Here is a 24,124-nt window from a genome sequence, read left to right as displayed (position 1 = left end):
AATTGAATAGAAATTTATTTCTACGTAATTTCTATAATAATGGAAAGCGGTACCTCACTGAAAAAATGTGAGGCTTAAAATATACACATAAAGTCTCTAATATTGACTTATTCAAGTACTAGTTTTCTTCTCGAACGACCTCTCCTTTCCCTTCCACCACACGTTTTTCCCCCTCTCGTCCCATCCCCCCTCTCGTCCTCCTTCCACCTGACCCCCTCCAGTCGCGCAGGCGCCCTGCGCGTCGCTGAGTCAGGCTGCGGGGAGAGCTCAGGCAGGCCTGGCCGGGGCGGAGCTTGCGCCTGCGCAGTGCGCAGCTTTGGGGCGGGGCAGGTTTATAGCCGCTGAGGATCAGCTGACGCTCCGCATTGCAGACTGCGGAGTCGGGCGTCGTCATGTACTCTCTCTTCCTCCTGGCCAGCTGCCTGGGCGCGGGTAAGCCCTGAAACCACCCCCAATCCCCCCAGTCTGGGGAAGGGGTTCCCCGCAGAACGCTGCCCACCCGTTCTGGAGCGGACCTTCTCAGGCCTCGGCCCTCCTCTATTGGGGTTGACGAGGGGCGCTCACTGCGCAGGCGCTTGCGCAGCGCAGATAGCTGCGGGGCGGCGGAGGGGCTTTGGGAGGCGGCTGACAGACCGGTCTCCTAGAAGCCCCCGGGCCCGCCACTGAGGGCCGGGGCGAGTGGGCTAGGCGGGCAGGACGGGAGAAGTAGTATCTCCCTCGGGGTTCGAGTTGGTGTCGCCGCGGCCTCCCCCCAGCTCTGGGAGTGGGCCTGGAGGGTGACCCCTCTTGCACCTGTGCTATGCTTGGGCTGGGTGCACGTGATCGAGATGGCCTGGAGCCTCATCCATTGGGACACACTTAGGTCCTTGGCCTCAAGCTGCCCCAGTTTTAAAGAATGTTGAGGTTGCAGGAAGCACATAAGTATGTCATCTATGTAGATGTTTATCTTTACATAGATATTTTACTCTTGATCCTACGTCTTGAATCAGATGATAAGGGGTTTTGTGCGGATGATTTTGCAATGAAATTCACATTTCACCTCCTTTAAAATGTCTGGCACAGCCGCTGGCCCTTTTTCGCAGTGGCCTTTATTTTGGGGGAAAATAGAAGTACGTGAGAAGCTGTGCACAGGAATATTCTTACACTTGTTTGTTGCCCTTAAATAGTACTGATGGTTATTAAAATCATTGCAGGCTATTAAGGCAATGCTTGGGGACCAGCCGCATGGCCTTCTGGAATTAGAAGGAGCCCTTCCGCCCTCCCCATGTTACTGTGACCTTTATTCCTCCAAACTCGTGCTCATTTAAATCCTAGTAAAGGGAAATGAGAGATTGAGTACTTATCAGACTTTTATAGTTTGATAGTTGTGGAGCCAGATTTTAGTTTATATACGGAGAGGATCCCAAGTCTGGGTTTTTTCAGGTAATACAGCTGAAAGGAAATACACTGAAAGGTAATAAACCCGACCTTTAGGGCCAACCTCAATTTCTGTTTCTAGTTAACTGTAATCAGGAGCTTTCTTCCATTCTATCATGCAACTGTTAAGATTTCGATAAACTAATAAAATGGATGACAGAGTTGATGGAAAACCGAAGAAATAAGATACTTACAGATGAAATAAATTGAAGATGTTTTTCTTCTGGTAGCTTTCAGCACCTCCCAGGAATGTGTCTTAACCTTAAACCGTGCTCTTAAACTTGTTTTACTTGTAGGTTGTGAAAGGTGATCTGCTTATAAAGAAAGATACTTGATTTTGTAGTCACTGAAGGAAATGTATTTCTCTCTGGGGTTGATCCTATTTGCTATTCCATCATCTGTGTAATAAACTAATACTAGTCTCTAAATTTTCTGCACTGATTGAGAACAATTTTTTGTTCAGTATCACAGTTCCTATTGGCAGTGAGTCACTCTTCACAAGACCTTTGTGAGTTCTGAATCATTCAAATCACTAGAAAGGGACTTGTTTCTTTTGAAGTGTAAAAGCCTCCTTTGGTATACTTGGGAGTATGGCTAACCAGAATATTTAGTTAACCAAGAGACCCTCTTCCCTGAACACTTGAGTAAATGGGACCATGTTACAATTCTAGGATTTTTTCTAACCTTGCTGCCCGGCCTTTAGGATTATCCCAAGGTTATGAGTTTCTAATGGTACTGAGTTTGTTAATGAAGGTGTGTGGTGACTACAGCCATCCTCTGCTGAGAGGTGCTTTGAACTTGCCATTCCAGCATGGCACTACGTAGTGCAGTGGCATCCCGTACTTTTAATGATGACCTGGTGATGGAGACCCTTGCTTTTGAGATTTTCGGACTCATCCAGTGGTCCTTCTTTTTCCCCCACCTGATAAAGAAAGTAAAGTAATGGTGTACCGAGAGAATTGGAGAGCATCTAATCTAACCTCTTGGTAAGGAATGAGGACACTGATGCGCCCCCAGAGCTGACTCTCCCAAATCATAGGCCGTGTACTGGGGAGGTCAGGATCAGAACCCAGGACTCCTGACAGTGCTTGCTCTTTCTGTAGCCTCTCATCAATTCTTACCTTTTACAAACTTACTGGGTTGTAATTTGCATACCAGAAACATGCACATTGTGAGGTGTAGAACTTGATTGGTTACCACCGAGCGAACATAACCACCTTAAGCAGCCCTCAAGGTCAAGGGATAGAGAGCATCAGATCCCCTGTACCTCACCCATTCACTGCCTTGTCTCACTTGCTCCAAAGGAAACCACTCTGTTAGCTTCCAGCACCATAGATGTAAAAAGTAACCGTTTTTGAACTTTTTGCAAATGGAGCCATGGTAAGGCATACTGTTGGGTGACTCCTGTGGTGGACAAAGACAGGGCCAGTGTTAATGAGGTGATGTGTGTAAAGCACGTGGCATGGTGCCTGGGGTGTGGTATGTGCTCAGTGAAACCTAGGTGCCCTGTTACTGTCACTTGGGTGGTGGCTAACCATGTGAATGGTGTTTGCCCAACACTGAGGAAGGTAGGCTCTCGGGGGATGTTAGAAGGTATTTATAGGGGCGCCTGGGTGGCGCAGTCGGTTAAGCGTCCGACTTCAGCCAGGTCACGATCTCGCGGTCCGTGAGTTCGAGCCCCGCGTCGGGCTCTGGGCTGATGGCTCGGAGCCTGGAGCCTGTTTCCGATTCTGTGTCTCCCTCTCTCTCTGCCCCTCCCCCGTTCATGCTCTGTCTCTCTGTGTCCCAAAAATAAATAAACGTTGAAAAAAAAAAAAAAAAGAAAAAAAAAAGGTATTTATATATATGTGTGTATATATATATGTATATGTATGTGTATGTATGTGTATGTATATGTATGTATAAAATGCATATATATGTATGTATGTATATGTATATATAAAATGCACATACACATATGTATATATGTATTATATATGTATATATGTGTATAAAATGCATATATATGTATATGTGTATTATATATGTATTTATATGTATTTTATGTATATATGTATGTATATATATATATATAAAAATCCATTTGGAAGCTCATATTTATGATGATTCAAGACATGAGTTTGTGGTGTAGCCTGCTGAATATCAACACAACTTCAGTTCTCACCTGACAGGAATTTTGGATAAATCTGATTTGTCAATTTTCAATCAATAATCAGTTTTATTCTGAAAATATTAATGTTATTCATGAAAGGTTTATTTGTATTAACCAGTCAAGGATTTGTTAACTGCTTTACTTGCATTTGACAAGCCACATCCAGTATATTCTACAAGTTGGATTGAGTGATTGCATTTGACAAGCCACATCCAATATATTCTACAAGTTGGATTGGGTGGTCTGGATTTTTCTAGATCAGGGGAGGGGAACTTGTTCCTCCATTTTCTTGGTTTGTGAAACTGGAATGGCCAGACTGGGGCTTGACTAGACGGGGAGGAGGGAGGGCGGACAGGGGGCTGCTGCCTGGGGAAAGCACCTGATAGAGGCGTGGGAAGCTCTCTAAGCCAAGACCGTGTCACTTGGGCAAGTGTGTGCCAAGCTTTTGGAAACGGTTTTCTAGCATGGGCATTCCAGATAGCTGGAAGCCTTGCTCTCTGGCTCTTATTTGGTTCTGCCATGAGAAAGGAAGGTCTAGATTCTCTTTAAATCAACAGAAAATACGAATTATGTTACCCTGCCTTTTTTTTTTTCTAAATAATTTTAAAATAATGGTGAAAAAGACAGTGACTGGGATGAAGAATTTGGCTGTTGCAGAAGTACTAGTTTGCTTTGCTTTTTGTTTTGTTCCGTGAAATTCCAGAAAATAACCAGAATTATGTCTTTGGGTAATAGTTTGTGTACTGCTAAATAATCTGTAAATTCCATGTTTTCTTTTGGAATTTGTAATTATAATGGGACTGAGATGATACCATGGAAAATAATTTTATCACATCACTGACAGCTGTACGACCTTGGTCAAGTTTCTTACACAGTGGTGCTTCCTCATCTGCAAGATAGGGTTACTGATCATTCTGATCTAATAAGGTTGCCGTGACGCTTTAGGACTTCACTCTGGAAGGATGTAGGTAGTACATACTGTAAGGTTGGCTGCTATACCACGAATAAAAACCATATCATGTTTGTCAGTGTTCTTGTTACCTGCACAGGCGACTCTCCTGTGCCCTTGATTTTGTGACATCCCCTGGCTTCTTTCATTTCAAAGAATGTTTTAAATTTAATAAAACAATTAAATTGACTTATAAATACGTGTGCTGTATGTAATTACTGGGTCAGGAAAACAAACGAGGGTATAGGCAGTCAGCAGTTAAGAGGGGGTGGAAGTCTATATGCTAGTTAGCTAGACTTGGTGTGTAGCTAGATCAGCCTTTATCAGCAGTCTAGCAGATCAGGGCCTGGTTTTGGTAATCCGAGTATTCATAATCTAGGCCCGTTGTTACTAACCATCGTACCTGTTTTAAGTTCTCTCCTCTGGTTTCCCTGTCCATACGTGGGGGTGAACAGTTTAGATGATAGCTGCACATAGTGAATAAGTCCAGCAGTGAAAAAATGAAGGGTAAAAAGTCTGTTTCCGTCCCACCAGTGTCCCCCAGACCTTTCCCAGAGACAGCTTGGTACTAGCTCCTTTAGGAGCCTTCCAGAGCAGCATATAATTGTGTGGGGTTCCCCCTTCTCGTTTTTGTTTTTTTTTTTTTTTTAACACAAATGTAAAAAAAATGTTTTTATTTTATTTTTTTTATAACACAAGTATGTAATAAACATATTACACTGGCTTGGTCTTTTTCACATGTGGAACATTGTAGACATCCAGAAAAGTGGGAGAATAATTAGAGTGAACACCCATGTGTGCAATACTTGGTTAAGAAACAGGGCCTAACAAATCCCTCCTCCCTTTGTAAATCACCTTCTTGGGCTTGGTGTTTATCGTTCCCCTGTAGGTCTTTATCCTCGCATACATGTAAGTATGACTGGTATGTATTGGGTATTTTAAACATTGTACAAATACTGCATATATTCTTGGGTTATTTATTTTTTGGCTAGTGAGCTTCATTCATGTTGATAATGTGTGGTTCTTTTCACTACAGTATAGTATTTCATTTACGTCATGTATACTCTATTGCTAGACATTTAGATTATTTCTAATTTTTTCTCTTAAACTGCTTCTGTAAGTGTTCTTGTGCACATGAACAGGCATTTTTCTAGAGGATACACCTAGGAGCAGAATTTCTGAGTTGTGGACTGTACATGTTTTACTTTAGGAATTGCCGAACTCCTCTCACATATTTTGGCAATTTATATTCCCATGGTATAAGCAATTTTACTTGCATCAATAACATTTGATATTGTCGGAGTTTAAACTTTGCCAGTTTTATAAAAGAGTGATTAGGTTTGCATTTTCATGCTAGTATGGATAGACCTGTCTTTTAAATTTCAGAATAATTAGAGATTTATGGAAAAATTAAAAAGATAGTGTGATGAGTTCCTATCTACTCTTCACCCAGCTTCCCCTATTGTTAACATCTTACGTATCCACTATACCTTTGTCACAAGTAAGGAGTGAACATTGGGACAGGGTCATTAACTACACTGCACACTTCATGTAGCCGTTAGTAATGTTCCCACTAATCTCAGAATCAAATCCAGGGTACCACACTGCAGTTAGTTGTCATGTCTTAATCTCTTCCTTCCTCCCAGCTGTTTAAAAAATAGTTACAGAGGGTTTCATTGTATGTATGTGCCAATTTATTTTTTTATTTTTGTTTTAGAGAGCAAGAGAGAACATGTGAGTGGGGCAGAGGGGCAGAAAGAGGGAGAATCCCAAGCAGGCTTCACACACAGCAGGGTGCCCAATGCGGTTGGGATCATGACCTAGAGCGGAAATCGGGAGGTGGATGCTCAACTGACTGAGCCACTTAGGCGCCCCTGTATGAGTCAATTTAGTTAACCTCGTTGATGAACATCTTTGTTTCTGAAAAAGTGAGATGAATCCTAATAACATTTCCAAATTTTAAAATTGAATCTTGGCCATATTTGGGCAGATGCTGCTTTTGAAAAGAAATTATTTGCATTAATGGAAATCTCATAAATAAGATTGAAGGAGATACTCTAGAAAATTCTTCTGGCTAGCCTTTGTGATGTCACTTATTACGGTAAAAAAAAAAAAAAATTCTTCAGCAGTGGTAATGGGGTGCTCTCCTGCAAGTGTAGGCATTGGTACCAGAGGGTCCTGGGGCTTCCTGTCTCTCATGGATTAAAACTTAATTTGTCTTGCAGGCTTGCACGTCACCCTGTCTTTGGCCACCTTTCAGGGCTCTTCTCCCTCTTCTGTCAGGTCAAGGCTGCTCTCCAGCCTCTGGTGCCTTACCGTTGCTTAGAACCTTTGCATTTTGGGTTCCACCTGTCTGGAACATTTTCCTCCCGAGACAATCCATGTGGATTCCTCCCTCCACTTAGTTGTCTGCTCATTTGTTGGCTCGTCAGAATTCCTCACTGCGCTGTCTGCATGGCCATGCTGTCCTGCGCTAGTCTTGTTCTTCTTTTGACTTGGCTTCATTTTTCTTCATAGCATTCCCCAGCACCGGGCATTCTATGGTATGTATATCTGTCGTCTTGATCACTTGCCGCGTCTGCAACATGTTTGAGTGTGCTCAGCCCATAGTAGGTGCTTAGCGCTGCTAAGTGGCGGTGTGGGTGCGGCCGAGTAGACTTCAGCTCAGGAGGCGCTGGTAGGTTAATGGTGTCAAGTCTTTATCACGATTAAAAAAAGTCTTTTATTTACTGAAAGTAGTTTTAGAATTGGTGTCTAGGGGTTGACAGATCAGTGACTTTGAGCTCAAGTGAAATGTTGACCATTATAATAGTTTATGTCCAGATTAGGGGGACCCTCAAACCTGTTAGGATATTACGTGGCGAGTAGGGACATAGGAACGTAACGACTTACATACCCTGTGGTTAACAGAACTTAGATAATCCTGTGGTGGCTGTGATTTGAGGAAAATCTGAAAAGGGAACCAGCCATAATTTGAGAAGTTCTTTCCCCTGCTCTGGGTTCCAGATATAGGTTGTTGTAAGTGGTGGCTCTCAAGCTTTTGGTCTCCGCATGCCTGTATACTTGTAAGTTATTGACGGACCCCAAAGAGCTTTTGTTGATGTGGGCTGCAGCTTTCAATATTACCGTCTTACAAATTAAGCTGGCAATTTAAAAAAAATAATCCTTTAGAAATGATAAACCCATTAACCCGTGTTAATATAATTTTCATGAAAAATAACTTTTCTTAAACACAAATATATTTAGTGAGAGAATGGCTTGTTCTACATTTTTGCAGTGTTTTTTTTAAACACCTGACAGGATTCTGTGCTGCCTCTGCATTCAGTCTGCCGCCGTGTCACATACTCTACGCCTCCGGAAAGACTCCACTGCACATTTGGGAACGAATGAGTAAAAAAGGCAACTAACACCCTGGTATTATTACTGTTAGGAGATTTTGACCTCACAGACCCCCTGAGGAAATCTCTGGGACCCTCAGGGTTCTCTGGACCATGCTTTGAGAACTACTGGTAATAGTTGATTCGCAGGAACTACAGGCATCATAGCTAACACGGAGGGTTTATTGTGTACCCAGTACTTTTTAAAGTGCTTTTTGCCTAACACTGATTTAATCCTCACAACAGACCTGTAAGGTAAGAGCAATGAAATCAGAATGCTAGGGCATTCTACCATTCTGTTCTTATCTGTGCCATGGACTGAAGTTTAGGTTTCGGCCCTTCAGATGAAAGGCTGAAGGGTGGTATTCCTATAAAGTATTAACTAAGGTAAGTCAGAGTTACATTTATAGCTGACACGCACGTATCTGCAATTTTTTAGTTGATCGTGTGGGACAAGCCCGGAACACTGAGTTTCCTTATTAGTGGGGCTCGCGTGAAATCTTTTTTAGCATATTACCGTCTTCTACGGGTGTGGAGAGACCACCCAGCCTGTCAGCAGGGCTGAGGTAGAGCCCATGCCGGCTTCTGGCTGACTGAATCGACTCCTCTGCACACCTGGGCCGGGTCTAGAGCCGTGTAGATGTGCCGCTGACCTCCGCCTGTACCCGTTCACCTGACCGGACCCTAGGCAGTCCTGCCAGGGGCTCATTTCTTCACGGTCCACTTGTGTCAGCATCTTATCTAAGGTGATTTACTTTCATCTCTGATCATCAGCTGATTGACGCTTTGGAAGAAGAGCTTTGCTAGCAGTTTGTTGGATTGGAGTGCTCTTGAATGAACTAGATAGGAATTTCTCTTCCCAAAATTAATTATGCCACTTGTATCACTCTTGTGTAATCTAAGAGGATTGCGTTCTTGTCCCTCGGGGTCTCAGTTATCACTGCACAAGCTAATTTACCCGAGGACTCTATTGCCTTCTCCATGGAGATCAGTTTTTTTGCCCTGGAATGATCTCACTTATGAGAAGAGTGAAGGAACAAAAAGAGGGAAAAACTAAGGAGGGAGAGGAGAAGCAGGGAAGAAAGAACCTTGTCTTACATAACAGGAATAATATTATTGGGGCCAGAGGTGATGGGGTGTCAGCCAGGCGACCTTGAGACCTTTATTGCCACGGATTTCTTTTTGTGATAAGAGGAATATTTGGGCCTTCTTCAGATCAAGGCAGGTTGCCTCTGAGCATATGCTCTTCTGAGTGATAAAATGGGCAGTGTTTTTTATTCTTCTCGTCAGAATGTTTCCAAGAGCAGGATCCTGCAAAGAAGAGACAAGTGCTCTTTGCCATAGAAGGTATTTGTGACACCAGCCTTTTGCTGGAGTAGTCAGTGTTGAGTGCGTTGCTTTATGTCCTGCTCTTAGGGGATCTAAGTGCGTGAATTCTTCTGGGAAATGTTTGAATGGAGGGAACCTGCGGTAGATGCTGGCCCTCCCGGGGTTAGCCTTTCTTGGTTTCCTAGCAGCCTGCCTGTTGCCATGGTGTTAAATTAGCCAGGCAGCAGATCCATTGCCCTGTGGAATGTATGCACTGATTGTTGGTGCTGGGAAGCTGCTTGTATTTTCTGTTATCCTTTTTTTGGGCAACTAGACTCCAAACAGCATTTAGCATATGCTACTTAAGATATTTACAAGGAAAAACGATGGCTAAAATAATAAGGCTGATTGTTTTAACACATAGAGCTTATAAAATACACCTTTTAGGAAAGGTCGTCCCGTTCTTTCTGAGAATGTTTTTGAAAATCTTTGGTAATTACATTGTGTATGTGGGCTTTTAAATATCCTCAGTGGAGGTAAGCCTTATAAAAGACTTGTTATTTGGGGACTATTCTGGTGAATGAAATAGATTAAGCTGGTATTTAGTTAGGCTTAGGTTTGACTGCAGACCACAGAGAGCTAGAATAATAGTGGCTTAAATATGATAGAACTGTCCCTGTCCTTCCACAGGAAGTTCAGGAGCCAGGAGCCAGGCAGTGTTGTGGTTCTACTTCCAGAAGAACTCAGACTTAGTCCCTTTCTTAATGTCCATCATGAGTGCTAAAGATCCAGCCATCCCACTTGCCTTTAAAGATGTGATACCTCTACTAACATCTCATTAGCCAGAATGTGGTTTCATGTCCAGATCCTGCCGCCAGGGAGACTGGGAAATGTAGTTTTTAAATCTTGGCAGGCATGTCTATAGCTAACATGGTTAGCTGGTTCTCTGGAAGGAGTGGGGAATGGACATAAGGAGTAATTTGTGGTCTTGTAACCAAACCCAAGTTCATCTGTTGCATATGCAACAGAGCCAATCACTGAGACCTCAGGTGTGCAGCAAGGGAGGGCTTTATTTGAGAGCCAGCCAGCCAAGGAGATGGGAGTGCAGGCCTCAAATCCGCCTCTCTGAAGGGGCAGAGAACAAGTTTTTTTTTTTTTTTATAATTATAGGGGTTGAGATTACATATATATTGATGAAAAGAGGGGGTGGAACTCATGACTATTGATGAGGAAAGATGGAGCATGTGCATTGAGCAAACATACATGAAACTTACTATTGTTCATGTTCATTTTAGGTTGGAGACATAAAATAGGGCAAAGTTGGAGTCCTGACATTAGGAGGTCCTTTTAGGACAAGGAGAGGGGCTATGTGCATGCTCCCAAGAGCCCGGATAAACTGGATGAGGTCTTGGGCTCCTTATCACTGGTAGGGAATGCAGGGCTTGCTTGTTCATTGGCTGGAACCTAACCAGTGACCTTCAGCTCAGGCCTCTGCAGGGATAGCTAGTGGATTTGTTAGTGGGGTTTGAAAAAGAAACAACAGCTGATTTGGGAGCAACAGGGCTTTGAAAAACCAGCTTTAAACTTCCTGATAGTTTGAGTCTCATTAACCCTGTGGAATATAGTTTCAGTTTCTGCCACATTGGGCAGTAATTGTTCCCTGAAACTGGTGGTTTAGCTTTTTTTCTGCCTTTGAAGGTAACCTGGGAGAAAATTATACCACAATATAAAAATTAGAACGTGAATGCCTTCTGTTGGTGGCTCTTTCCCTCAAGTCCACTATCATTAACAGTTAGGTACAATTAACTGAGCTTCGTAGGAACCAGGCACTCTCGGTCCTTTCTCTACTTTCTCATTGATTTTCACAGAATTCCTGAGAAAGGGGTGCTCTTTTTTCCCTCATATTTTGGAGATTGTGGTGAAATTACTTGTCCAGGTCTTGGCTTTTATTTATTTTTTTTTTTAATTTTTTTTTTTCAACGTTTATTTATTTTTGGGACAGAGAGAGACAGAGCATGAACGGGGGAGGGGCAGAGAGAGAGGGAGACACAGAATCGGAAACAGGCTCCAGGCTCTGAGCCATCAGCCCAGAGCCCGACGCGGGGCTCGAACTCCCGGACCGCGAGATCGTGACCTGGCTGAAGTCGGACGCTTAACCGACTGCGCCACCCAGGCGCCCCCAGGTCTTGGCTTTTAGTAGACACCACCGCTGAGGGCAGTGATTATGTTGTCTTATTGCCTCCTCACCCTTCCAGAAAAGTACAGGCTTTAAGGGTGCTTTTGTTTTTTGTTTTTTGTTTACATTTTTAAATTTTTTTTAATCTTTATTTTTGAGAAAGAGTGCGAGCAGGGGAGGGGCAGAGAGAGGGGGAGGCACAGAATCTGAAGCAGGCTCCAGGCTCCGAGCTGTCAGCACAGAGCCCGACGCGGGGCCTGGATTCATGAAACGTGAGTTCATGACCTGAGCCGAAATCGGATGCTCAACCCACTGGGCACCTCTCATTCTTGCTCATGCAAAACTTCTTTTTTAGCACATACGTAGGTAGTATCAACTCCTGGGCTGCTTATAGTGGAGCCTGTTTTACTCTTTGTGACTAACCAACAGCTTCTGAGGTTTGGGGATACAACTCTTTAGGTCTTCGAGCTGCCAGTTAATTACTTGATGAGTTGCAGAGGAAACAGACCAGCCTGGATTCTACTATTTGTGGGAGCAACCATTTGGGGTGAGGTAGTGGATCCGAGATCCTACTGTCGCTACTGTAGGTGATGTTGATGATGCTGATGGCACTTACTGCACTTCTGTAGCATGCTAGCTCCGTGTTTTACAGTTACTGGTTAATTTTTACAAACTCCTGGGAGTGCTAGCAATAGGCCCGTTTTGCAGATTGGAAGACTGAAGTCTTAAGGTCACCTGACTAGAATTGGTGGAGCCATGATCTGAACCCTTGACTGATTTCAAAGCCAGTGTGGTCGGGGAGTTCAGTTATGCGGATAAATTAAAATGCCAGAGAGATGATGGTGAAGGCGTGATGGCTGAGAGATGTATTCTGGTAGTTGAAAACGCATAACAGCCATGTCCTCTTGATTCTCAGCAGCAGTTCAGTGACTCCAGTAGTTGCGTCTTCATTTTATAGATGAACAAGCTCAGGAGAGTGATTTGCTGAAGGTCATTTGGGAGGGACTTGAGGAAGATCTTGATTTTAGTATCCCACATTTGAAAAACATTTAATTTAGATGGTGATGTCAGTTACCTTAGATGTCTCACTTTCTAGGCTCAAAACTTACTTTTCTTTTTGCAAGAAGCCATCACACCTAAAACACATGTGGCTCTAGTGAGTTCTCTCTGCCTTCCAGGCCCACTAAGGTTTTTTTGTCTAGATCTAGACTCAAGAGCTGCCGCAGAGCCCATTTCTGGTGTAGTTCATGGCAGCCATTCTCAATACAGTAAAATTCCATTGTAGCCTATTTTTTATAAATGACCTACATGTGGAATTGTTTAGAATATGTCTATTTTCTTCTAGGCCTGGGGAGTAAAGAGGGAACAGAGTGCACCCATCCCTTTGCTGAGAAAATACAATGGAAGTCTTGTGTCTTAAAACAAAGCCTGTCTTTCCTTAATGAAATGGAACTTGCCTATAGGGTTTTAGTGTCTCTGAAGTGATAATTTCTCTAATTTCAGTGTACTAGCCTTTTGTCTTTGACGGCTCAAATGGCAGGCCTTGGAGCTGAGAGAGGTAGTGCTTGTTTGTCCTCAGGAGTGTTTGTGTCTTAATAGGACACATTTAATCAGAACTCTCCAGTGGGCCAGGCACACATTCTAAGAACTTTCTCAGAGTTCAGCATGTTGCCTCAAGAGAAGAAAGTTGGGGAGCGCCTGGGTGGCTCAGTGGGCTAAGTGCCAACTTCAGCTCAGGCATGATCTCATGGTCTGTGAGTTCGAGCCCCACGTAGGGCTCTGTGCTGACGGCTCAGAGCCTGGAGCCTGCTTCGGATTCTGTCTCCCTCTGTCTCTGCCCCTCCCCCGCTTGCACTCTGTCTCTCACTCAACAATAAACATTGAAAACAACAACAACAAAAAAACTAGGTGTAGAGAAGAAAGTTGGTATTTGGGGGCAGAGTGTGGGAGACAGAATAGAGATGAAAGCTTTGCTGGGAACACATTTTGAGAAATAACTGATAAGAAAGTGGTTTACGGTGATTTTTATGTATTGCTTATGTGTAAACACTGAAAAGGTCGTTTGCCTCATTTTACAAGAGTGAAGACGTGTAGCCCCTAAAGGACTTAGCCCTGCTGTCCACTCAGAATTTCTCTTACACAGAATTCCTTGTAGGTTGGGTGTTTGCTTTCTGCTTGGTTGCTTCTGCTTTTGGACAGGTCATCACCTGACGAGGCATCCCATGCCCATTTTGTAACCCTGTGGGTGTCCCCTATCTCGAGCTGTGGTCTGCTTCTCTTAACCTCTTTATTGCTCTGAGGTCTGGGTCCAAAACCGCACAGAGCAGATCTGCTCTCGTGTGATCGCTGGAAGGTGCCCTTTCCCTATGAAGGTGACTGTTTCTTGGAAACATTCTCCCAGCCAAGCACCTGCAGTCTTCTAGGGGATGCGGGAGTGGTGTCACGTGCCCCCGCCCTCCTGACCTGCCGAGCTTGTCCCTGTCTCCTGGGAAGCGGAGCACACAGGCCTGAGCCCCGCCTTCTGTCAGTGGGCCCGCAGCTGCAGCTTCTGACCACCACCTCCTACCTTGTGCTGTTGGCCCTTGCTCTCCATGTTTAAGTTTTACACGGAGTGTCATCTTCCTGGCTCTCTGTTCTGTAGGGGTCTCTCTGTTGGCTTCTCTCTCAGCCCCGCTGCTACCACTTCTTACTTGGAACATTGGTAATCGCTTTCCATTCCAGTTAGGTGCCCCCTCGTCTGAATCTCCCACCTCTTTTTCAGTTCTGCCACATCGCCCCCGGGTTAAGACCCTGGCAGGAGCTGTAGCCCACAGGGTGAGCTTTCTTTCACACGGGTGCGAGCCTGCCGGCGGAGGCCCTCTTACCGGGCCTGAGGTCTGTCTTTGCAGGCTGGCTTCTGAAGAGACAGAGGAGGTTTCTCTCCCTTGGTACGTTCGGGAATCCCCTCTCAGCAGTCCCCTCTCAGCCGGTCTTTTGTCTCTCTTTTGTCAGGGGTCCCTTCAAAAACGTCATTGTGAAGAAGCCTCCTCCAGCTCCCCAGTAATTTTGCTGCCCCAGGGATCTCGTTCCTTGTGTTTCTGTTTTTTGTTTCTCCCTTTGGGTGTCCGTGCCTCTCACGTGGGGTCACAGAGCCTGTCTCCCCACTTTGTTCTGCCGGAGTGCCACTGTCTTCCCAGTCAGGGGAGTCTGATAGTCCTGCCTTCATCTCCGTCGTCTTCCCGCTTGGGTAGCGAAAAACCAGGCTTGTCTTTACAGCCCTTCGGTCCGTAGCTGGGATCACCCTGAGAGATGCCTGAGAGCTCCCTGAAATGGTGTGAGGCTTTTGTATACAAATATATTTTCCGGGAAAAGGATTCGTGTCTCACGAGTGTTCTGACCCACCCTTTGGTTCCCTCACAGGGGATCAGCTCCTGAAATAAGCGCCCGAACCTCAGCAGGTAGCTCACTGGCATCGGCATCACCCACGCTTGCGTCTTAGCCTCACGGTAGCCGTCCTGAGGACGCATGGTTGTGAACGTAGCTTGGGTCATTTTAGGACATCACATTCGTTGTATACCACAGACTGTTTTTATAAAAATACGCACTTTTAAAAACTTGGGCTTTCTGTTGGGAGGTACATCGGAACGTCCTACTGAGAATTTAGTTCCCAGCTGGGAGTTCAGTTTCATTTCTCAGTGTCCATGAAATATTTTTTTAGGCTTGATTTTGATGACTTGATAGGCCTCCCAGATTCGGTAGCATACGCACGCATACCTTATACTTCTGAAAGTCCTGAGGTGGGCTATTAGGTAAGAGTAACTGTGGAGATTGGGGAATGACTTGTGATTTGTTAGCTGGACCAATCTCAGATAACCAGCTGCCCGAGGCTCTTTTTAGTCCAGATAGTTTGGCCCAAACTGGTAACAAAGTCATTATTGCAAATGGTTACTGTTTCCAGTTCCTAGAAGGAATAAATAAGCTACAACATATTCTTGTCTCTTGGGCCTGTGATAGTGCATCCGGTTCTTGAAGCCTGATAGATTTTGGCCCTTGAAGCCAGTTCCTGGTCGGGATGGTTGGAGAAACCCCCCTGGATCAGAGTTCTCTGTGACTGCGTCTGTGAGAATAGAGGATGGTGGTCAGGGCTTCTGTGGGGAGGACTGCTCACACTGGCCTTGCCTTTCTTAATCCTGTCTGGCTCTGGTGTGCTGATGTCCAACCTCTTTCTGGCTTCCCTGTGTATCACTGTGCATTCCTTTGCCTAGAGACTCATTTTGTAGCTTCCTGTTATGTTTCCGGCTTTTTTCTCCCAGTTAGAGGTAGAACCAGTTTTTCTGTCTTGGGCGTTTTCAGGATTCCCCAGGGCCCAGTGCCTGGAAGGAGCGTGGGAGGTTCTGCTGGGACCTGCTGGCTCCGTGTGCTGTCTCTGACTGCCACACTTCTCAGAGCCTTGACCCTTGTGACACAGTTAACGCCCCCTCCCCTTTGCCCAGACCTATAGCTGAGGACTGGCCCCAGCCTAGCTTGGCTACTTTATAGGTACTAAACATTTGTGAACCATCTGGGGATTCGTGTGTACTGTTTTGAATCCGGTGCATGTTTTCCTCTGGAAACCAGAGTCCAAGCCAACTTGGACTTGGAATGCGGCTAGTTCTGTTGAGTTCGTAGACTGGTTATGGATGTGATTTTTGCCGCCAAGGGGCATTGAAGGCTATCACCTGGGCAGGAGATGAATCATTCATTTGCTGGTGTCTGAAAGGGTGCAGATAATCTGGCTTGAGCTTTTTGGACACCTGTGACTCAGTCTTTGTGTGAATCGTTTGTGGAATATAGCTTTGGTTGAAAAGCTCGTAATGACAGCATTTCATTGTCTTCCCTCCCCTGGAGGGAGAGTACCTACCACCGACAGGCATTCTTTGTGTACTGTGTCTGTAGAATTACTGTGCCTTCTCATTGGGCTCACAAATTGAAGCAAAGTGCCGCATGACTCCTGAGGTTCTCGAGGTACTTTGTAGGTGGCTCTGGGATTTCCTTCTCAGTCTTGGGCCATGTGTTTCCTGTGTACAGGGGGAGATGGGTATTTGCTGGGGTCGGCCTCCTGCACCATCATCCGTCTTTGTGTAGCCTCATAGATTCTATTCTTTTCTAGCTGAATTGTTTGGTAGAGGTGAGGTTGTTCCAAAGTGAAGGCTGCTGTAGACCTGTATTAAGAAATATAGGTATTCTTGAATTTTTCTTTTTGATATATTATACCATTTTTCTATTTAACAGCTACACAGTTTTTTCAGGTTACATCTAGTTTTTTAGTATTGCGAATTACACTTAATAAATATATTTATGCCTATCACATTTTGCCTCCTGGATTGCTGTATGTCTTTAAAATGTATTTCTAGAAGTGGATTACTTTTTGAAGAGGGATTTTATTTTTCCAGTTTTTGAAATACGTTCATATATTAAGTCCTTGGCGGTCACACTTACCAGCCTTACAGATGCATCTTTTACTACAAAATTGTCACTTTTCCCCTCCATTGGCTGATTTAACTTTTAAAATATGGCACCTTCCTGCTGTAGCGTGGGTTTCTTTGGTCCTGGGTGATGTTGTACCTTTCTTGAATTTTCTCCTAATTTCATTTCTGTGCATGTGACTTCTGCCTGAGCGTTTTTTTCATTACCACAACAGAAGTAATGTCGTTTTATGCACCTGGTGTTGAGTGCACATGTGTTCACTGATACCAAAGCGGATTATGTAGTTTGCTTTGTTAGTAAACTTGTTTGTGTGCAAATATGCACAAAGTTAGATTTATAAAAGGGCTCTTCTTCTAGAACACTAAGAATCATTGTTTTTTGTAATAAGGATATGAATCTTATTTCCCCCACAGATTAAAAAAAAAAAACTTTTTCATTCTATATTTCTTTCTATAATTAAATCCTGTGATTCCTTTTATTACTGCATGGAAAAAAATTAAGGTTATAAAGATTAAAAGCCCTGATACTGTTTAGAAATAGTTGGGGGGAGAGGTGCCAAGGTGGCTTAGTCGATTGAGCATCTGACCTCGGCTCAGGTCATGATTTCATGGTTCGTGAGTTTGAGCCCCGTGTCAGGCTCCGTGTTGACAGCCTGGAGCTTGCTTCGGATTCTGTGTCTCCCTCTCAATGCCGCTCCCCTGTGCGTGTTCTCCCTCCCTCCCTCCCTCTCTTTTCTCTCAGAATAGATAAACTAAAAATACAATAGTTTGAGAGGAGAAAAGCAAACCAGATAAATTAGTCCCTCCCAGCCCTTGACTTAGACTGACCTAGATGGTCACACGGTGTCTCGCCTGGACCCAGTGGTGCCGTGTGGTTTGCGTGCCCTGCTCTCCAGCTCTGTGCCCAGGCTAGTCCTTCACCCTGGGTGGGTGAGAGAGGGGGGCCACCTTCTCATGGTCGTTTGTCTTTCAGCTCTAGCCAGCCCTGTCCTAGGACTGAAAGAATGCACCAGAGGCTCGGCAGTGTGGTGCCAGAACGTGAAGACGGCGGCTGAGTGCGGGGCCGTGAAGCACTGCCTGCAGACCGTCTGGAACAAGCCGACGGTGGTGAGTGCCGTTGCTACTGTGCTGGGTCTTTTCGTATCAGCTGTAGCTGCTGCCATTTTCAAGGCGCTTTTTTTTTTTTTTGCCTCGTTTGGTTTGTTCCTCTCGGGGACCCTGCGAAGGAGGCGGGACCCGTTGCAGGTGGACCCATTTTCCACACAGTGGACTTAGAGAGGTTTAGTTCTGCTCCCCCAGGGTCACTCCATCTGCTGGTGGCAGTGAGAGGATGAGGTCCGCCCGTGGCCAGCTCCGTGTGCGCGCCGTGCTGCTTTCCGGGCCTCTGTGTGCGCCCCACGCATCCGCTCCCAATAAGGGGCCGGCCGGCTCACAGCCTCCATTCCCCAGGCGGGGTGCCACGGACACAGCTCCATCCTTGGTCATCCAAATAAGTAAATGCTAAGCTTTTCAAATCCTTCCCCACTTTTTGGTGTTTTCTCTCTGTCTCTCTCAGACAGGCAGATCATAGATTCAGACCCTCAAGCTTAGTAGTGATTTAAAATTTTATTTTCAGCTATAGCCACACTGGAAAAGAATCTGCTGATGTGTGTGTGTGTGTGTGTGTGTGTGTGTGTGTGTGTGTGAGAGAGAGAGAGAAACAATTTATTTTTATCCAGCTTAAAAAAATTTTTTTCCCCAGCTTTTTGAGATAATTGACCTATAACATGGTAAAATTAAGGGGCAACATATACTGATTAGATAGGTTTATATTGCAACATGATTGCCTAACGTGCTTATCTGTGAAGTCAGTGGGTCATTTTAAAAATCCATTTTGTATATGTTGTTTATATCCTGCAGTGTACTGTTATCCTTAAGAAAGCTCAAGTAAGGGGGCGCCTGGGTGGCGCAGTCGGTTAAGCGTCCGACTTCAGCCAGGTCACGATCTCACAGTCCGTGAGTTCGAGCCCCGCGTCAGGCTCTGGGCTGATGGCTCGGAGCCTGGAGCCTGTTTCCGATTCTGTGTCTCCCTGTCTCTCTGCCCCTCCCCTGTTCATGCCCTGTCTCTCTCTGTCCCAAAAATAAATAAACGTTGAAAAAAAAAAAATTAAAAAAAAAAAAAAAAAGAAAGCTCAAGTAAGTAATTGTGTTTAAAGGAAGAGTGGACATCAGGCTCCTAAATAAGATGGGTGTCTGCTTCTGTTGCTAGCTTTGCTGTACATGTGGATAAGTTATCTCTGCATTTCTTTATACTTAAAACGAAAGTGTCGCATTTCACTTGTGCTGTTCAGTAAGGTAGACATTAGCCATGTGTGACTATTTGAGTTTAAGTTAAAATTTCAGGGGTGCCTGGGTGGCTCTGTTGGTTGAGGGTCTGACTTCAGCTCAGGTCATGATCTCGCGGTTTGTGAGTTCGAGTCCCGCATCGGGCTTACTGCTGTCAGCTGTCCCATGGAACCTGTTTTAGATCCTCTGTCCCTCTTGTTCTCTGCTCCTCCCCTGCTCATGTGTGAACTCTCTCTCTCTCAAAAATAAAACATTTAAAAGTAAATAATTAATTAGAAGTTGTTTTTCATTTGTACTAGCCTCTTTTCTGGTGCTCAGTAGCCACATGGGGCTAGTTTCTCTATTGGATACTGAAAATTTTAGATTATTTCCATTATCACAGAAATTTCTTCAACTGCTATAGATTTTTTTGTCCCCTTGATGTTTCTTTTGTTGTTGTTTTTCAGTGGAAGACTCCCATGAATTTATGTGTCCTCTTGTGCAGGGGCCATGCTAATCTTTTCTGCATTGTTCCAATTTCAGCATATGTGCTGCTGAAGTGAGCACGATGCTATGGGGTTTTCATCTAAACGGTGTTAGACAGAGCATATTAATGTAGGGTTCTCACGGGGCGTGCTCAGGTGCATTCTGTGTGGGACCTAAGCCCTCTCAGGAGACGCCTGAGCTTTGCTGGCTGTGTACCCATTGCTGCACAACATGCTTGTGGCTGGCTCCGGGACGTGCCATCTCCTGTGGTGCGGGCCACGTTTGACTGCGTGGAGTTCCACGCCTAAAACCTGTCATGAGCGGCTACTAGTGCTGCTTCATTAAGAGAAGAGCAATTAAAATGCTGTCCTTGTAGAAATCGTTTCTGAATTCACTGGAACACTATCCTCTGTGGCCAAAATTACTTTCTGATTTGGTTTCTAATTTGCTTCTCATCTTGTTTTTCAAATGGCTTCCTCTTTTCAAATCCAGTGTGTCAAGGGAGGACTTTAACTCTTTCTCTTTTGCTAGGACAGTCTCCTGGGGGCCGGAGTCTCTCTTGGATGGCCCCATGCACAGTATTAGCCTTCGGTCCAAAGGTTCAAACTGATTTCTTTCAGTGCAGCTGAGTCAATCCCAGGTGTTTCTCACCCAGACATGTTAGTTCCTTCCCTCTTCGTGGGTTGAAAATCAGTTGACTTCAAGAAGGGAGCTCCTTACAGCCTTTGAGAACCAAATAGAATTTCCATGTCCTGGGCCATGTGAGGCCCTAGGTGCCCAGGCTTATCAGAAGGCCGGTGGGATGTTTAGAAGGTCTGGGGTGGCAATGTGGCTTCTACTTGAGCATAGCGCCTGGGAGGTGGAAGGTAGATAGAGTGCAGGGATCCGTGCTGGTGTCGGCTGGGCTTGCTTCTTTGCACAACCCCCCCCCCCCCCCCTTCACTCTGTGCTAATGATGTTGCCCCCAGGTGACAGGTTTTGTCTGATTTCTGCTGCTTGCATTTTTACCTTCCTGAGCCTCAGTTTCTTCCCAGAGCTATTGTGAGCAATAATGTGAAATTTGGCCTGTGCCGTGTGTGCCGAGTAAGGTGCTGAGGGGCGGAGGGCACAAGAAAAGGGTATTTGTCTTGTAGAAGCACAGAGTGCTCTGGGCAGTCCTGTCTGATCCTTCCCCGGGGCGTCCCTGTGCTTCTCGTCTAGGTTGGGGAACCGGGATGTGCTGGTGTGTGAGACACCCCGGTTAGATATAACAGGACAGAGGTCCAGAGGCCTTTTTAGCTGTGTACGGCATGGGTTACATCCTACAAACACAGATCTCTCTCCCTCATGTTCTTTCCTCTTAGAAATCCCTTCCCTGTGATATATGCAAAGATGTCATCACTGCAGCTGGGGACATGCTGAAAGACAATGCCACTGAGGTGAGCTGCTATGAGTGTGTGTGACCGCGTGCGGGCAGTGGCTGTGTGCACCCATTCCTTAAAAGAGCTGTGGTTCTGGGGGTCTAATGAGGAGTGGTCAAGGCCTGGGTAGGAAGTAGTTCAGATCTTGTGAGCCACATACTTCTGTTACATAGATTTGTTAGCGTCCCCCCCCCCCCCCCCCCCCCCCCGCCCCGCCCCGCCATCCCTTAAAAATGTAAAAACCATCCTTAGCCACAGGCTATACACAAACAGACTGTGGGCTCTAGCTTGCTCACCCTTGCCTGGGTGTTCAATGCCCAGGCTTGATGGGGGCTTTTGTATTGCTGGTCGCTACCTGTACGTCCGTTTGGGGCATCTCTGCTCAAAATTCCCCATGCCCAGGAGACTGCAAGTCAGAGTGGCTGTATTTTGAGGAATGTCTGCTTTTTGCCCGTTTGTCTGATGGAGCCAGGGCTGCCCGCTGGCCCCCTTCCTGGGCTCTTCCCCGAGGCTGCCGTTTGCTGGGAGCCGTGGAGGGCCTGTGTTCTCAGTCGTCAGCAGAGCAGATGCACATCCTGATCTGGCCCTTGTCTGTATCCCTTTAGCAAGAGATCCTCGTGTACTTGGAGAGGACCTGTGACTGGCTACCTAATCAGAACCTGTCTGCCTCGTGCAAGGAGATGGTCGACACCTACCTCCCAGTCATCCTGGACATGATTAAAGGACAGATGGTACGTGGTGGAGAGTAGACTCGAGGGCACTTCGGGGCCTGGGGAGGTGCCGGACCAGAATGGAGTGGTTAGAGTGGAAAGTCTTTTCCTGGATTTGGATTTTCTCCATAGCTTGTTCCTACCGTTCTGACTTCCAAGAGGGCTTGGGCCCAGTGGAACACTCTGGCTTGTAACTTTCAAGGGTTGGGAAGGGTGCAGGAAATGGGACCTTGCAGAATACTGAAGGAATTGTAAACTGATTCAATTGTAAATGTGGTGTAAAATCGTAAATATGGTGTCACATTTACATGTGCCCATTTGATAACTCCTGTCAGATCTTTAGCTCTCCCTTTGAGCATGCAATTCATTTCATTTCTGTGATTTTTATCCCAAAGAATAATTCGGGGAATATACTCGTGGGTTCAGCTACCAGGGTGTTCTGCTTTCATTCAAATAAGCGTCTGCTGTGCGTAAACCGTGTGCTACTTGTTGGATTTTCAGCAACAAACAAGGAGCCGGGTCTGTGGAATTTGAAAGACACTAAGAAAGAAGAGGTGCCCAAATAACAGGGCCAGAGGGGCGGAAGGGTCCTGAGACTGGACCAAGGTTTTGGCAAGACTAGCAGGGGTCACACCATGCAAGGCCTTTTAGGCTCTATTTAAGGGTTGCAGGTGAGGCAGGAAGTTCTTGGAGGGTTCAAGGAGAGGCAGAGGAGGGACATGATCATAGGTGCCTTCTTTAAATGTGTAGGTCCCACCAATTGGGAGTTAGAAGCAGGGAAGCTGGCAGGACAGTCTGGTGTGAGATGTGATGGGCCAGTGGAGGTGGACAGAGATACGTTCTGTTTCAGAGGAGAAATGGACTGGACCTGCTGATGAAGGGAGGGACAGAGGGAGGAGTGAGGAATGTCTTCTAGGTTTCTGGCTTGAGCTGCTGGGAGTGGGGTTGGGGGAGCCATTTGCTAAAGTGGAGGTGGGGAGGGAAGCAGGTGGTTTTGTTGGAAATACCTGTGAGTGAGGCCTGTGTATGTGAGTCAGGCCACGAGGAAAGGACAGGGACGCAGGCACCAGGTGGCAGTTTTGTTTTCCTCTGGGGAGAGGATTTCCAGCTGGACTTCTTTCCTCTCTAGAGTCATCCTGGGGAAGTGTGCTCTGCCCTCAATCTCTGCGAGTCTCTTCAGAAGCACCTGGCAGAACTGAATCACCAGAAACAGCTGGAGTCCAATAAGATCCCGGAACTGGATGTGGCTGAGGTGGTGGCTCCCTTCATGGCCAACATCCCCCTCCTCCTCTACCCTCAGGACGGCCCCCACAACGAGCCCCAGCCGAAGGTAAGGCAGTAGGCCCAGCCACTTAGGGCCCGGTTCTGTCAGATTAGAGATGAGGCATGAGAGGGGCGGTACGTGTGCGCAGTTCTCAAGCTGGGGACTTACTCCTTCATTTGATCTTGCAGTTAGATGAGCCACCTTTCAAATGGTTGTGTCATGGAGGTTCTGAAGAACTTGGGGTATTTAAAATATGCAAAGGCTTCTCTCTGTTCCAGTTAAATTTTATTGAAATCAGGCCGCAGTTGATTATAAGCCTGTTGATAATTTCAGAGCCTATGAAAACACAGAGCTGGAGTGCCTGGCTGGCTCAGTTGGTGGAATGTACGTACACCTCTTGATCTCGGGGTTGTGAATTTGAGTCCTACAATGGTTGTAGACATTACTTAAAAAAAAAAAAAACACCTTTTAAAAACCTAGTTCAGTAAGTCACTGTGCTGTGGTCATGAACACATAAGGAAATTCTCTTGGGAATTTGAATCCTCTTAGTTATCATAGGAGCAGTGTTTCCAGCCTGACACCCCATCCCACCCACCCATCAACCCCTGTCACTGTAGGCTGGTGGGGACGTTTGCCAGGACTGCATCCAGATGGTGACTGATATCCAGAATGCTGTAAGGACCAACTCCACCTTTGTCGAGGCCTTGGTGGACCATGCCAAGGAGCAGTGTGACCTCCTGGGGCCTGGCATGGCCGACATGGTGAGCCTTATCTCCTCATGCATTGGAGGATGTCCTGGGCCTGGGACCTGGGCTCTGGAGTGGGGGAGCCAAGAAAAATTCAATTCCTGAGGTACCATTTTAAGTTCCAACCCAAGGGCTTTGAGGAAGAGATTGTTCAAACAACTCCTGTTTCCTTTTTTCCAGAAAGCATCTGGAATAGTTGGTGGGTACTTAAATGCTTTGTTGGTTACTTGAATTTGTATATGTAACAAAACGTTTGGAATAAAGTAGTATAAGGAGACCACTTTTGTGAAGAATTTTTTCCCCTCCCAGTCACCATATGTATAAGGAACATTAGAATCCTTTATAACCCTGTTTTTAGAAGCCTGGCTGTTACATATTCATAGCTGTAGGTG

General features: G+C 45.6%; 1 protein-coding gene and 1 non-coding gene across 4 annotated transcripts in view; one reads left to right on the top strand and one right to left on the bottom strand.

Annotated features, from left to right (window-relative positions):
* Window positions 1-304: 304 nt before the first annotated feature.
* PSAP (prosaposin) overlaps window positions 305-24,124 on the top strand; it is a 33,918-nt gene continuing 10,098 nt past the window's right edge. For 2 of the 3 annotated variants that reach the window (XM_047825057.1, XM_047825056.1), the window contains exons 1-6: window positions 378-432; window positions 17,796-17,929; window positions 20,956-21,030; window positions 21,618-21,743; window positions 22,852-23,052; window positions 23,604-23,747. In XM_047825057.1, coding sequence (XP_047681013.1) covers window positions 393-432; window positions 17,796-17,929; window positions 20,956-21,030; window positions 21,618-21,743; window positions 22,852-23,052; window positions 23,604-23,747 — 720 coding nt within the window. In that variant the 5' untranslated portion in view covers window positions 378-392. Of the gene's footprint in view, window positions 433-17,795; window positions 17,930-20,955; window positions 21,031-21,617; window positions 21,744-22,851; window positions 23,053-23,603; window positions 23,748-24,124 lie in introns of all 3 variants that reach the window. The other variant, XM_047825055.1, reaches the window with a different exon arrangement.
* On the bottom strand, window positions 19,588-19,693 carry LOC125148508 (U6 spliceosomal RNA). The gene has a single exon (XR_007145591.1). It is a non-coding gene; the product is annotated as a U6 spliceosomal RNA (small nuclear RNA).

This window comes from Prionailurus viverrinus, chromosome D2 (genome assembly GCF_022837055.1).
Source record: "Prionailurus viverrinus isolate Anna chromosome D2, UM_Priviv_1.0, whole genome shotgun sequence".
In the NCBI taxonomy this organism is placed as follows: Eukaryota; Metazoa; Chordata; class Mammalia; order Carnivora; family Felidae; genus Prionailurus; species Prionailurus viverrinus.
Note: the sequence above shows the minus strand (reverse complement) of the source record. Positions and strands in the feature narration are given on the sequence as shown.